At 40.7% G+C, this 15949-nt stretch overlaps 1 protein-coding gene across 1 annotated transcript in view; it reads left to right on the top strand.

Moving 5' to 3' along the window:
• Positions 1-15949, top strand: part of LOC145406698 (potassium voltage-gated channel subfamily KQT member 1-like) — a 553790-nt gene that overhangs the window by 165715 nt on the left and 372126 nt on the right. Inside the window, exon 4 of the mRNA XM_080277799.1 lies at positions 15369-15544. Coding sequence (XP_080133925.1) covers positions 15369-15544 — 176 coding nt within the window. The remainder of the gene's footprint in view (positions 1-15368; positions 15545-15949) is intronic.

The following is a 15949-nucleotide window of genomic DNA, read 5'->3' on the forward strand; positions in this document are numbered from 1 at the left end:
ACCAAAGAGCATCATCAGAATAAGAGACGAAATTCTTGAAGATGTCGAGGAGCAAAATTACTTGGGGTAAATACTAGAACCAACGAAAGACCATGAGAGCGAAATAAAGACGCATTAAAATTGGATGGAAAGCTTTGGTAAACATACAGACATCATGAAAAGTAGCCGACCAATATGTATGAAACGAAAAGTATATAACGAATGTATAATTCCAGCTATGACGTAAGGTTGTGAAACCTGAAAACTGAAGAAATCAATGGAAAATCAACTAATCCGTTCTCAGAGATCAATAGAAAGGTCAATGATGGGAATATCTTTAAGAGACAGGCAAAGATCAACCTGGGGGAGAGAGTAGACTAAAGTGACAGACATTATACAAGGTATAAAAGAACAGAAACGGAGGAGGCTGGTCGTGCAGCAAAAATAAGAGATAACTGATGGAGCAAGAGGCTGACTGATTGGACTTCAGAGATTATAAGCATAGCAGAAAAAGGCCAGACAGGAGACGAAGAGATGAGATAGAGAAGATTGCAGGCAAAACGTGACAGAGATTTTTATTTTTTTTTCAAAAACAGAACAGAGGAAGGAATATCAAATAAAAAAATAATCTATACACCAGATTACTGGAGTCCTCCATTCACAAAAAATCTGTAACAGTTGGACTTGAACAGCTGTAGGTTGAAGTTTGGAGGGAAACAACTCCGGGGAAGCGAGTTCCAGAGAGAAGCATTTCTGGGAATAAAAGAATTTTGATAATTACGCAGAAGTTCTGCAAAATGGCTGTGTGACACTCCAGTCATGAGCGTTACCAAATGCCTGTGTAGCGCGAGGGAAGGCATGGAGAGGTGCCACAATGGACGCAACTTCGTCTGAGCATTTGCCATAAAAGTATCTAAAATGTAATGCAAGGGAGGCAACATTCCTTCTTACTTGTAGGGGAGGTAGTTTATTTGTAATGCCAGAGTTACTTATAGTTCCAACAGCTTCGTTTTGAATTTTGTCTAGTTGATTCAGTGCAACCTCTCCACATCCATTCCACAAAGGTGAGTAATATTCTAGCTGAGAGCACGCATGACCCCCTAATAAATTATAGTTAACTGCTAGTCAGTGAAAAAGTTATGGACTATGTACAATAATCCAAATTTCTTTGAGGCGGTTTTAGCAAGTGATCTGACATGAAAAGTTCAGCTGAGGACATTGTTAAGTGAAACACCGACAATTTCAGTACTTTTGGAGATGAGAATATTACTAGCATTGAAGGTAATATACGAATCTGGCAATGTCCGCGTATTAGAAAATTGTATATCCTTGGTTTTACAAGCATCAAATGAGACAAGGTTATTTTGTCCTCATTCAGTGGTCTTAGATAAGCATTGATTTATGGAGATGGCTGCACTGAGTTGAGAGTTGTAGATATTAAACTTTGTGAATGGGTGTTTGAGTGTGAATGAACTTTGAAATGTTGACACATCTGCCAATGAATGGATGGGATTGTGGGTGACAGATAAGAGATCATTAATATGAACTAGGATTAAGGTTGGCGCCAGAATTGATTCTTGTGGCACACCTGTGTTAACTGAGTGGAAACTGGAATATACATAATCTACTTTTACTCTTATTTTTCTATCACTGAGATATGAGGAAAGCAGAGGAACAAAAGACCTTAGTCCATAGCAAGGAAGTTTGGATAACAGGGAACGGTGCCACACACTGTCAAAAGCGTTAGAAATATCAAGGGCTACTGCATGAGTTACTCCATGTTAGTCAATTGATTGACGGATGGTACGCGTCAGGAGATTGAGTATATCAATGGTGGATCATCCATGGCAAAAACTATATTGTCTGTCACCAGTTAAGCTGTAAGATTCAAGGTGTTTATTTATGTGCCTATTAATTACAGTTTCAAATCCTTTACCAGAAGATGTGATAGCTACTAGTCTGTAATTGGAGGGGTCAGAGGAACTTCCTTTCTTTGGAATTGGGTGGATATTGGTTTCTTTCCATGAATTAGGGAATGAATAAGTTCATATGCATAGTCTGAATAATTTAGCAAGAACAGAGATAAGTTCTGGCGAGCACTTTTTCAAAACAATTGGAGGAACTCCATCTGGGCCTGGAGCTTTGTTGGTAGGTAAATTGTCTAGGATGGATTTTACGTATACAATCTGTATTTTAAATGGAACAGTTTTGGGAGAGTCAAGTTCTAGTAAACGGACTTTGTGGCTGACATCCCCTAAGGTAGAACTTCTGGCAAATGTACCGGCAAGGATATTCCCTTTACCACACGGGTCATTTGTAATGTTATCGTCTGAAGATTTTAGTGGGGGAGTGGGTGATGATTTGTTAAAGTTATTGTTGACAGAATTGAGAGTTGAAGAGAATATTCTATTGTCATTTGGAGTATTAACTTCACCTAAGCTTGATATCATGCAACTGATCAATCAAACAATGCAACTTTGAGAGGAATATAGTAGAATTATGTCCACTCCACATTATGTTTATAGCCCAGCACCAGTCATCCTTACAATTTTCTCCGTCATATTTGCCATATTAATATTTGGCTATCTACAGAAGGACAGCTAGGATTGAAAACTTGGAAACCATATGTATAAGTTATGCGTTACAAGCGAGACCAACTGTGTAAATATTGTAAATTCTCTCTCTCATATATATATATATATATATATATATATATATATATATATATATATATATATATATATATATATATATATATATATATATATATATATATATATCACAAAAATATGGGGTTACATAGAGTATATATAGTATTATTTTGAATATAAATTGTGCAACAGAATGAAGCTGGTATAAATGCATCAATGTTATGTTACCATATTACTGTGTTTCATATAAATAGATATCTGGTACATTCTTGATACAGTTGACTACTGTAGACTTGCCACTGTATTGTTATTGTATTACTACTGTGTATATATGTATAGATATATATCTCTATTATACTGTACAATTATGTTACTACATTCAGCTTTACAAGATCATGTATACCATGTATTTACGTTAGTATTTGACTTAATTGTTTAATGAGTAGATAAATAACCTTGTAACATATTCCTGTACATTGTGTAAATTGTAATACAAAGATAGGTCATAGGTACGACAGACTGATATGACCGAGCAATATATAGGCATTAATATCACAATATGTAATAGTTACAGACATTACATAATCACAGCACAATATGTAACACTAACATAATATGTAATAGGCAGGTAGATATGTCTGGTGCATGGGAAGAGAAGACATACGAAGTAAACATCCTTTGGCCTAGATGACCATGAATGTATGATGTTTGTCAACACACGATGTAACTCACGGAAACCGGTTAGCTCACATGTCGGAAGCGTGCTAGACGACACACACACACACACACACACACACACTTAGACACACACGTCAGGTAACCGGAAACCAGGCAGTAATTTAAGCAGATGCAGGAAGCAGAAAGAATCAGAAGAAATAGGAGATGGGAAGGAGGCAGAAGGAGATTCGAGAAAGTAGGAGGTAGTAGAGTGAAGAGGTTATCTGTCACTCTGTTTCAGTGAGTCACGTCACTCTGTCCGTCGCAGTAGGCAGTGAACAATAAAACTGTCACAGTACAACTGTGTCGCAACAAAATCCCTTAACCCCTGAATGTCTCTATCTCACCTTGACTTACGATACAATTTCCACGCTGTCCAATGCCTCACGACTTTTATTGGTAGCAGCCCACATCACTGGTGACAGAGGTGCCTCGCCAATCTTCAGACTCCTAAGCTACGACTGTTATCTACATTTGGCAGCAGCAGAAATCTACGATCCTCTACAGTATCCACTTATTGACACTAGTGGCACCTACCTACCTACATGCATACCTACTCACGTACCCATCTACCTATCGACTTTTGTTGTTGTGGTGGTGGTTGCTGTTGTGGTTGTGGTGGTTTTTGTGGTGGTGGTAGTTGTTGTTGTACTGGTGGCTATGGTGATAGTTGTTATGATGGTAACTGTTGTTGTGGTGTTGGTGGCTGTTTTGGTGGTTGTTTTTGTGTGGTTGTTTCTATGATTGTTGTTGTAGTTGTTGCTGTGGTGGTGGTGGGTATTGTTGTTGTGGTGGTGGCTGTTGTTGTGGTGGTTGGTGGTGGTGGTTGTTGTTGTTGTGGTTGTTTTGGTTGTTTTAGTTCTTCTGGATGTTGTTGTTTTGGTTATGGTTGTTGTGTTGGTGGTTGTTGTTGTGGTGGTTCTTGTGGTGGTGGTGGTGGTGATGGTGGTGTTGGTGGTGATCGTGGTGGTGATGGTGGTTGTTATTGTTGTGGTTGTTGTTGTATTGATGGTTGTCGTGGTGGTGGTGGTTGTGGTTGTTGTTATGGTGTTAGTGGTGATGGTGGTGGTTGTTGTGGTGATGATTGCTGTTGTTGTGATGGTGGTGGTTGTTGTGATGGTGGTTGTGGTGGTGGTTGTTATGATGGTGGCTGTTGTGATGGTGGTTGTGGCTGTAGCGATGGTTGTGGTTCTTGGTTAATTTGAAACGTGAAGTCGGTGGACTGCAGGCTTAAGTTTCCCTCCTCCTGAAGCCATCATCCTCATTTTGGGAAATAGGGAAGTACCTGAGGGACACTTGCATTACCGGACAGTTGAGCCATTCGTGCTATTGGTGCCACCATAGATATATTTCGATGATTTTTACATCCAAAAGCAGCACACTGTTGCAGCATATTTTGGTAAATAGTGGTCAACTTTGCCCAATGTCAAGAACACAAAATCGTCTGCCTTGACCGCACCAAGATGGCGGCCGCGCTGACGCATCGAAAGTAGGTCATGTGGCATCTACTGTAGGTCTATACTGTTTATCTCTTGATTCCAGTGACCAGCGCAGAAAGGGTTCGACGAAATACCGAACCAGTCGAGCAGGGCAGTACGCCGAAGTTGGATGGAAAGCTGATGACAGGGAGAGCTGGAGCTCCTGTTTTATCAGCCCTTGGGACTAGTTCCTGACCATCCCCCTTTGCTGAACTTTTTCAGTGTTTTAGTTACACAGAGAGTAGGCCAGCATGCTCTCCAGTACAAGTTTCTCTAACTGTCTACATCAATCTACATGCACAGTAGACACTACCTTTTCCAAATAAAAGTAAAATGGCGAACGGTAACCATGCCTCAGAGTCCCCGGGGGGGGGGTACCATAAAAGCCCTCACCATCCGCCCCTCTCCCGGTGATGACTCTCCATGCCTGGAACCACTGTCTGACTATTTCTTCTTCATTTCTGGAACATTCGCGGCCTTTCCTCCAACTTTCTCTCTGTTGAACACCACCTCTCCTCCCCTAAACCTCACCTTCTCTTCTTAACAGAGACTCAGCTGTCTGAGGCAACTGACAGCAAATCCTTTTCTGTATCCTACTTTCTCCATACTCATTTCAAAGCCAAAGGTGGATGTTGTGTACATGTAGGCTATGCTATGACCTATCTTGCTCTCATGTTCCTGAACTTGATTATTCTGAATTCTCTACTCTCTCGCTTCGGCTCTCCTGTCATTCTCTGATTAAATATATCTGTGTTGTTTACTTATCTCCTAATTCTACTATCAAAAATTTTTCGACTATCTTACTTCTACAATGGAACACATTCTATCCATTTCTCCTTTCTCTAAAATCTCCATTCTAGGAGATTTCAATGTTCACCACCATTTTTGGCCGTCCTCTCCTTTCACTTATCCACCTGGTGAACAAGTCTACATCTTTTCTAACCTTAATGACCTAGAGCAGCTTGTACAGCACCCTATCCGTATCCCTGACCGTCTTGGAGAGAGCTCCAACATACTTGACCTCTTCCTTACAACTAATCCTTCTGCTTACACTGTTAATCTTTTCTCTCCTTCGGGCTCCTGTGATCATAACCTTATTACCTTAACCTGTCCTATTGCTCCGGTACAGCCTGTGGACCCCCCCAATGAAATGTCGTCTGTGGCACTTTGAAGCTATGAATTGGGAGGCCCTCTGGCAGTATTTCTTTGATTTTCCCTGGAATGATTATGGCATCCATGGCCAGGAACCATCTGAGTGTGTCTTGAATTAGGGAGGTTATACTCCCGGGCATGGAAGCATACACTCCTGTCTCATATCCTTTGACTAATGCAAGAAAGTCTTGGTTTAATCACGCATGTTCTAATGCTGTCTGCAATAAGGAGAGGGCCTATAAAAGGTACCAGAGCCAACCCACCCCTAAACTACATCTTTTCATGTTTCTGCCTGAATCATGCTAAGTCTGTTCTTCACTCTGCTAAAAATAATTCCATCTGTACTAAATGCTGTCCGCTCTCCAACTCGATTTCTTCCTGCTCTTTCTGGCACCTTGCCAAAAACCTTTCCAACAACTTTACCTCATTATCCTTCCCTCCTTTTTTCCACTCTGATGGCTCTGTAACTATTAATTTTGCAGATCTCTTCGCTCAGACTTTTTCCTCCAATTCCACCTTAGACGATTCTGGTGCTGTTCCTCCATCACTTCCCCCCTCTGACTTCCTCATGGCTGACATTAAAATTTCTTCAACTGATGTATTTTCTGCCATTACTGGCCTCAGTATTATCAAGGCATATGGGCCTGATGGAGTCCCTCCTGTTGTCCTCAAGAACTGTGCTTCTGTTCTTACACCCTGCCTATGTAAACTCTTTTGCCTTTGTCTTTCAACTTGTACCTTTCCTTCTTGCTGGAAGCTTGTTCTCATTCAGCCGGTCCCAAAGAAGGGTGACCATTCCCAGCCCTCTAACTATCGTCCAATTGCTTTAACATCCTATGTCTCAAAAGTTTTCGAGTCTGTTCTGTAGACAAATTTTAAAGGATCTTTCCTATTGCAGCCTTCATTCTGATATGGTCCTTTCACCGCAAGAAGTCCGTTCAGGGTGGGGCCCACCTGGTGAATCACCTCCAGCGATTCTGCCAAATCAACCGTAGTACATGCCTCTCTCTCTCTTGTTTCCCATCTATGTCCTATTTGAAATTGTTTTTTATATTCTGTTTATAATAAAAGAAGCTATATAGTACATTGAGTATCACTTTTTAGAATTATAACAACGATTTGAATGAATTCTATTACACGTGGCAGTGCTTTTTTCCCATGTTGCCACGCCGAGGTCGGCGAGGGACCCAGAGTCAGAGAGAGGATTAGGCCTACAGGGGAAACCTCTTAAAAATAAAACGTGCCTAGACTTTTACCTCATAGGTGGTGTGGAAAAAAAAGTTGAAAATAAATAATAAATATATATATATATATATATATATATATATATATATATATATATATACATAGAGAGAGAGAGAGAGAGAGAGATGGAGAGAGAAACAGGTGGGATGGGGGTAGGTAGGGAGACAGTGATAATCCGATAATTGGTGGTCAAATTGGCAGCGTCGCACTCGGGGAAATCCCAACTTCTGCCACACCCTGAACGGACTTCTTGCTGCGAAAGGATCATAATCAGTATGGTTTCCGTCAGGGATGCTCCACTGGCGATCTTCTCACCTACGTTTCAGACTCCTGGTCATCCTCCTTTCGGGACTTTGGCGAAAGCTTTGCCATTGCACTTGACATCTCAAAGGCTTTCGATCAAGTCTAGCATAAATCTTTAATTTCCAACTGTCCTCTTACAGTTTCTATCGTTCTGTCTGTGCCTTCATCTCTAGCTTCCTTTCTGGTCGTTCTATTGTAGATGGCCATCGTTCTTCTCCAAGATCTATCAACAGTGGTGTTCCTCAGGGCTCTGTCCTATCACCAACTCTCTTTCTTGAATTTATTCATGAATGATTGTCTAAGCTGTACATCTAACCCTATCCACTCGTACACTGATGACTCCACCCTTCATCTTTCCATTCAGTTTTTGCAACGTCCATCTCAGCAGTTACTTCAACAAACAAGGGATGAGGCTGTGGCACACCTAATGTCTGACGTGGCTCGAATCTCTGACTGAGGTAAAAATAATCTTGTTGTTTTTAATGCATCATAGACTCAGTTTTTACAACTATCAACCCGTCAAAATCTTTCACAGGAGTACCCCACTAATGTTTAATAATATCCAGCTCAATCGTGCGTCATCCTTGAACATGCTTGGGGTTTCATTCACTTGGGATTTATCTTGGAAAGCAGGGTTGGGTCCAAGTACAGGCTACTGTACTTAAGTCCAAGTCCAAGTACCCAAAATTTTTTCAAGTACAAGTACAGCCTTTTTCCAATTTACTGAAGTCCAAGTCCAAGTACATGTCATTGTACTTAAGTACAAGTACAAGTACTTTATACCATACAAAAGAGCTCCTGTTTCGAAGAAGGAAATTAAATGATCGTCAAATTCTAAAGGTTAAGTTATAAAGTAGAAAGTAGCGCATTAGAATACAAGTATACTTTATTAAACCATTTTTTCTGTGACAGAATATTAAGTCTACTTAATAATACCTTTATAAAGTCCAATAGAATATATAAATTTTTGTTAAATATAATGAACTTGATAGTACTTGAAAGTACTTGGTATTTTTTTAAGTACTTAGGGTGTAAGTACAAGTACAAGTACAACAAAATTTTAAATGCCAAGTACAAGCACATGAAAAACTGTACTTAAGTACAAGTACCAAGTACAAGTACTGTACTTGGACCCAACCCTGTTGGAAAGGTCATATTGTATCTCTTGTAAAATCTGTTTCCATGAGATTAGATGTGCTAAGCCGACTCCATGCCTTTTTTACCCCTACAGTTGTTGACTTTATACACGGGTTTTATTCGCCCCTGTTTAGGGTACAACTCTCATGTGTGGGGTGGCTCCCCACATACAGCTTTTCTCAATAGGGTGGAGTCAAAGGCTTTTCGTCTCATCAACTCTCCACCTCTTATTGGCTTCCTTCAGCCTCTGTCTCTTCGCCACACTGTTGCTTCTATCTCTTTTCTGTTGCTACTTCAGTGATCACTGCTCCTCTGAAATGTCTTCTTGCATCCCTCCACCTCTACGAGTGCGTAGCACCCGTCTAGCAATAAACTCCCATCCCTTTTCTGTCCAACTCTCTAATGCAAGAGTTAACCATGGCTCCCAGTCCTTCATTTATGTAACAGGTCAACTCTGGAACTGTCTCCCTCTGTCTGTGTTTCCTACTTCCTATGATCTCCAGTCTTTCAAAAGCAATGTGTCCAGTCCAGGAATCTCGAAATGATCGGATCTTGAGTTTGGCTCTTTTTTGTATTGTTTTTGTTTTTTTCTTGGTGGGAGCTGTTTTGCGAGCTCAGCCTTTGGTTCCTTCAACCTTGCATTAAAAAAAAAAAAATACTGAATCAGCTCTTTTAATTGGAAAATAGTTTTATCACCATATAGGTTTATGATCACCTAATTATCTGAAATCCGGTAAAATTGTTTTGGTTAATTTAACTGTTGATTAAAAATCAGGATTCAGAGTAAAAACTTGCTAAAGTTTGCAGAAATTTTTTACATTCTGCTCGACATCTCCCCTTGATAGAGTTTTAGTTTGTATAAATGTTGATTGAATATGCAGATACATTTATCTGCACTATAAATTAATATTTATGCAAAATAGAAGTCTGTCAAGGCGTGCTGGCGATCTAATGGGGGAAATGCCCGTTAACTTTAGCCTGTTTTCTTTCCGAGTCTTGATATTTCATTAACAGTTAAACTAAGCACAAATTTTTTTACCGGATTTCAGATAACTAGGTGTGTATGAACCTACATGGTGAAGAATATATATATATATATATATATATATATATATATATATATATATATATATATATATATATATATAAATCACCTATTAGAAGTGCCGATTCGGTAAATGACCACCGATTCGGTATTTTGTCGCACCAGAAGAGGTGCCAGATGCTGGGAAATTTCCTTTTTTAGGGAGAAATTATGTCCCCAATAGGGAAAAAAGGAATGAAAAAACAAATTCATTTGGAAAGTGGGAAAATTTTTGTGAACAATATATTACAGAGAATGGGCCTTTTGAACAGATCCTCTCTAAGTGAGTGAGAGAGAGAGAGAGAGAGAGAGAGAGAGAGAGAGAGAGAGAGAGAGAGAGAGAGCAGGACCTGTCCCATTCCTGTGATTCCTCAGTGAGTGTTAACAGGTGTTAGTGTTCTTGCGACCGGCAGTAAAAGAGCGCATTTTCCCTGTGGCACTGGTGTTCCTTACCCACTTGCATTTTTTTCGTTTTACGGCGCTGACACTTATGGCAAGAGTTACCAAGAGGTGCCCTAATTATCATTTTCTTGCAATCAATCTGGCCTTTGGAACTGGAGGTGATCACTCCCCACCCCCGTCGCGTTTTCGTATATCCTACCACTTTATAGTGATGTCCTGTACATAAAGAAATGCAGGCAGAAGAACCAAAGCCTCACATCCTTCACAGTCGAGTCAAAGCAGTTTTGTAAACAATCATGGAATGTTACATCAAGCCAGATTCCTCAAAATTGACACCAGTATCCAGTGTTCAGTTCAGAGACCCTTCCAACTTTCTCCAGTTGGAGGAAATCTATCATGGTGATCGAGTAACAGCCTACCTTTATTCCTGTCCTGACCTTGACCACCATTTAGTCCACAGTTTCATATTAAGGTTTCCATTTCAGTACTGATGGAATGGAGCAGATAATGAAGATATCAGATCTAGTCCTGCAGAATTTCGATGCCATGCACCCTTCCAGCATCGTGAAAATTACTGCCCTTTCTGTCATCCCTCTTGCAACTCACTTTATGAACATAGTTCCAGTGAAGGATTTAACCCCACCATGGCCATGGGTCCTGAATTTTATGTGCACCCCAGGGAGATGCTGGGGCCTTTTTCTGAAGTTTTGAAAATTGATTTTTTTTCTTGCCATATTGAAGAGAAAGTTCAGACGCACCTAACAGTGCAAATCCCAGCTTCCTAGACCCATTCTGTGGCTTGCAATGGAGTGCGAAAGTTGCAGAAATATTGGCAACCAATATCCGCCTCCGAGAGGTGTGCCGCATTGCAACGTTGCATGTGTTATCATTTTTTTTTTACCCCCCAAAACAATGTGAATGATGCTGAAATGTTGCGTATATATTAGATATGATGGTATCGAATTATTTCAGTACATAATATGTTAGGATTGCCCCCCCCAAAAAAAATATATATATATATATATATTTTTCCACCTTTTTTATAAAAAATATGTTTACAGTAGTGTCGAGTTATTTTTTACGCTATCGTTGGGCCCATGCTTGGAAAAGGGAGCGAAAGGGTTGAATTTTCAGTCCTAAATGAGAAAAATTCCCTTTCCCCATGGGTAGGCTCTCCCACTGAGGATGAAAGTAGAGGGTCAGATCCGATTAGCAATAGAGAAATTGAGTCGCAATTGCCGCTTCCACACCACTTGCATGGCTAAAAATAGAATCGTAATGCAGTTTCAAAACTACAAATAAGTCTAATTATTACGAACAGAGAGACAAAGCAGGAACAAATACGTTTACAGATGGGGGAAAACTTATTTTTTCCGCAATAACACATTCACCTTTCTCTGTCATTTTACCTTGTTATTATCGTAATGTATGTTGCTGTCTGTCTGTCGCGAGTGTGGGAAAGTATGATATTTTCTGCCTAGGTAAGGAACAAGAGTACAGCTGGATGTTTCCCAACACTTTGCACGGTCAGCATTGTTAGACGACCTGCCATTCGCACCTCGCACGAGCTGATTAGCAGGAAGGGAAGGAAGTTCTTTCCACCCACGAAAGCAAAACGTGAACACACAAAACTTTCCTGTTATGCTTATAAAAGGCAAAGAATATGTAAAATGATTCAAAACAGTGCAACAAACCTGAGCAAATAGGTGAAGATACCAAACAAAAATTAACTTTTCTTTTCTTTTCATGTCTTTTTTGTTTATGCCTGTGTTTATTTATAATCATAAACAGGGTGGTTGTGTGTGTTTTGCAAGGGAGGAAAAAGATTATATTTTCTGTCTGGGTCGAGGTAATGGGTGTAACTGTGTGTGTGTGTGTGTGTTTAGGCATGACCACGAGTAAAAAAATCTTACAACCATTCGTCACGGCAGCAGGTGGTGAACAGACAGATGTTATGTGAGAGTGTGAAGTGAAGGTCAGTCTCATGTTCCAGATGTTCGTTCACTTCCCGAAAGTTTTCACAGTTTTCTACAAGTCGCACTGCATTGAATGATCCAAACCAGTACAACAGACGTGAGCAAATAGGTAAAGATACCAAGACAAAAGTGTATTTTTCACTTATCATGTCTTTTTTGTCTGTGCCTCTGTTAATTCATAATTGTAAACATATGGTTGTGTGTGTTTTGTAAGAGATGACAAAGATGATATTTTCTGTCTGGTTCGAGATAATGGATGTAGTTGTGCTTGTTTAGGCATGACCAGGAGCAAAAAAATTGAAAATCCACTCATCACAGCAGCAGGCTCGGAACTGCTTGACGAGGTGTATGGGAGTGTAGTGTATGTCATTCTGAAGACGTTCAGAACGTTCGTTCACTTCCCAAAAATTTTCGGAGTTTTTTATAGGCCGTGCTCAAACGACGTCTGCGGCCATTTGTCGGCTATACTTCATTCAACGCCAGCGGCCATGGAGGGGATGGACTTGACAATGAGTGGCGTTTGCTTTGCAACACAGACTTGGGAGTTGAGGAAGATGTATATGGATGGATGTTTTGGATTAATAAAAACGAACTGAGGAACCAGTTGAATACATCAACATCCAATGGGGTGCTGCATACAGAAACAGCTTTTGTTGATAATACCTGCTATGATTTGAAGATTCTGTCCAGCCATCTCAAGAGGATGAAACCTATAGGACTGAGGACTCAAATTATTAGACTTTATGTTTTGTACTGCACTTCTTGTGATTAAAATAATTTTCAAAATGCATAAGGTACTTTATAACCACATATTTGTAAAATACAGAGGGGTCAGTATTATAATTTTATATTTTGCAAAACTGTTGTCAATGCTTTAGCAAGCTGAACCCCACTGTGGGCACCGGCATCCAATGACATTTAGCTGATAAATGGCTTCAGGCATAGTTTGAGCGAGGCCTATGAGAAACGGTGAAAATTTGGGGGAAATGAACAAATGTTCTGAACGTCTTGAGTCTGACCTAACCCCACACTCCAGTACACCCCACATGTCAGTACACCGCGCATTTCTGTGATGAGTGGATGTCCGAGCCCTGCCTCTCTCCCTGCCCCTACCTCTACCCAGTGCCACCCTCTCTGGACCCGTAGGCAGCTCGCCAGCCCTGAGATCTGGGCGGAGAGCTAGGAGGACCGAATTGGGTCTGACCTGGAGGTGGAGAGTATGGCGGGGAGTAGTGACGAGAGTGGTGATGAGTGGTTTCACTCTCCTACTACCGAGGACGACAGCGACATCTCCTCAGAGAGAGGAGATGCCACCACCACCTCGCTGTACAGCTCCACCACCACCAAAGAGGAGACGGACGGTGATAAAGTGGCTCTTCACTGAGGGAGAGGAGGGGGAGGAAGGGAAGGCTGAGTGTAGGTGCACTCACCCCGCACCACCTCACCACCGCACGTATCACCTCACCACCATCCTGCACCACCTCTCTTGCCACCTCACCACTTCCTACCACTTCACGGGCAGTGCAATGTATATAGTGTATGTTACTTTGTGTAGTGATATGAAGTATGACATAGAAGTGTAAGATAGTGGTAGTGTGTAAAGTAAATTATGTTTTGTAAGTGACTTCTGTACAAAGACTGTGTTTCCCAGACAATGACTTACTGACTTTTGACCTGCTAGGGGAGGGCAGAGATGGGTAAAAGTTCACCTACATTGACTCCTGTCATCGCATCATGCACTTGAGGTGAGTAATTATTCTTCTCTGTATTAATTACTCAGATGCCAGCCACCATGTATTTCCATATATTTTGACCGTGTGAAGTGTAGGCAGACATACAGCCTTACCCTTTTTTTCATACTCAGGCAGAAACTATCATACTTTCCCACACTCACGACACACAGACAGCAACATTGCGAAAATAACAAAGTACAGTAAAACGACAGAGAAACGTAAACATGTTGTTACGGGAAAAATACGTTTTCTTCCCGTCTGTATACGTATTTATTTCTGCTTTGTCTCTCTATTCCTAATAATTTGACTTATTCCTACTTTTGAACCCGCATTACGATTCTATTTTAGCCATTCAGATGGTGTGGGAGCGGCTAAAAGCGCCTCCACTCCCTTATTGCTAAATGGAGCTGAGCAGGTGCTAATCCACCTGACCCTCCATTTTCATCCCCCATGGGAGAGCCTACACTCGGGGGACCGGCAGTTTCCTCATTTAAGACTGACTATTCATCCCTTTCACTCCCTCTTCCAACCATACTCACACCGCTGATGTGCAAAATAACTCGAAACTACCATAAACATATTTTATATCAAAAATGTGAAAAAGTATTCATAGTAATTTTTTCAAGCCAATCCTAACATGTCCTGAAATAATTCGATATCGTTTTACCTAATATATGCCCAACATTTCAGCACCAGTCACATTGTTTTGGGGGGTAAAAATAATGATAACAACACGTGCAATGTTGCGGCATGGCAATACATAACTGGGGCATATCCGTTGCTGATATTTCTGCAACTTACTCGCTCCATTGCAAGCAACAGAAATGGGTCCAGGAAGCTGGGATTTGCACTGTTAGGTGCGTCTGAACTTGCTCTTCAATATGGCAAGAAAAAAAATCAATTTTCAATACTTCAGAAAATGTCCCTGGCGTTGGCCAGGTGCGCACGTAAACTTCCGGACCTACGGCCACAGGGGGGTTAAATATAAACATAGTACCTGAAGCTGGAGAAATTTGGCCCAGTTCACCTGGCAACACTAAACACCAGTGCAGGAAAGTTTGGAAAGTAGTACAACCCATGTGATGACATGCACATTTGACATACAAGAATGATTGCTCAGTGGATAGTCTGGGCTAACCAGGCCTTCAGTTTTGTTCAGGGATCTCCCACCAATTTATACTGCTGTCTCAAATTATGCAGAATTTCAGAGTACTGAGAACTTCAACACTTGTCTCCTTGAGACTGTGTTGAGATGAACTCCTTTCTTCTAGTGCTTGTGTGTCTGGGTTTGGGGCTGTTTAAAATGCCCCCCCCCCCCTTTTTTGTTTCAAATTAATGATGGAGTATAACATCAAAGAGATATTTACCATACAGTACATCATATTGTTCCATGAAGAATAGCACTAATTAAACTGTATAACTTCAGGAATACAGATAGACATTACTCGTCGTTAATTCACAAAGACTTGTTGAATGTTGTTTTTCTAAATCTGCTATTGTTTTTGTTACAGATCTGATAGTTGTGGTAGCATCAGTTGTTGTCTTGTGTGTGGGGTCAAATGGGCAGGTATTTGCAACATCAGCCATTCGAGGGATCCGCTTCCTCCAGATCTTAAGAATGTTGCATGTAGATAGACAAGGAGGCACCTGGAGACTGCTAGGGTCTGTCGTCTTCATCCATAGACAAGTAAGGCAGTGAATGTTAAGATTGGGAATAGAATACCAATATAATTTTTGAGTTGTTGTTACCCGTAATAATGATGATATTACTTTTATATTCTTGTTTCAAGAATTTCTTTGTTATTTTCCTTGTGTGATTGCAGTCAAATCTCTCTACTAGGTGGGCAGCAGGCTATTTGGCATCAGTTGTGGAGGGGTTGGGAGCTGGGATGGGGGGGGTGTTAATCCGAAAGTATCTGGTATGAAAGGGTAATTATGAATGGTTGAACTTTGTATCCCAATCCATGTACCACCACAGTTGGTCCCAAATGCTGCCAGAGTTGAAACTTTTTGCTAAAATTGTACCTAAGTATAATTCTTGCATTTAATAGCATATTAAAAAATATAAGTTGCTGAATGCAATATTTCATGT

This window comes from Coenobita brevimanus, chromosome 71 (genome assembly GCF_032717465.1).
Source record: "Coenobita brevimanus isolate Jiangsu-jjx chromosome 71, ASM3271746v2, whole genome shotgun sequence".
Taxonomy (NCBI): Eukaryota; Metazoa; Arthropoda; class Malacostraca; order Decapoda; family Coenobitidae; genus Coenobita; species Coenobita brevimanus.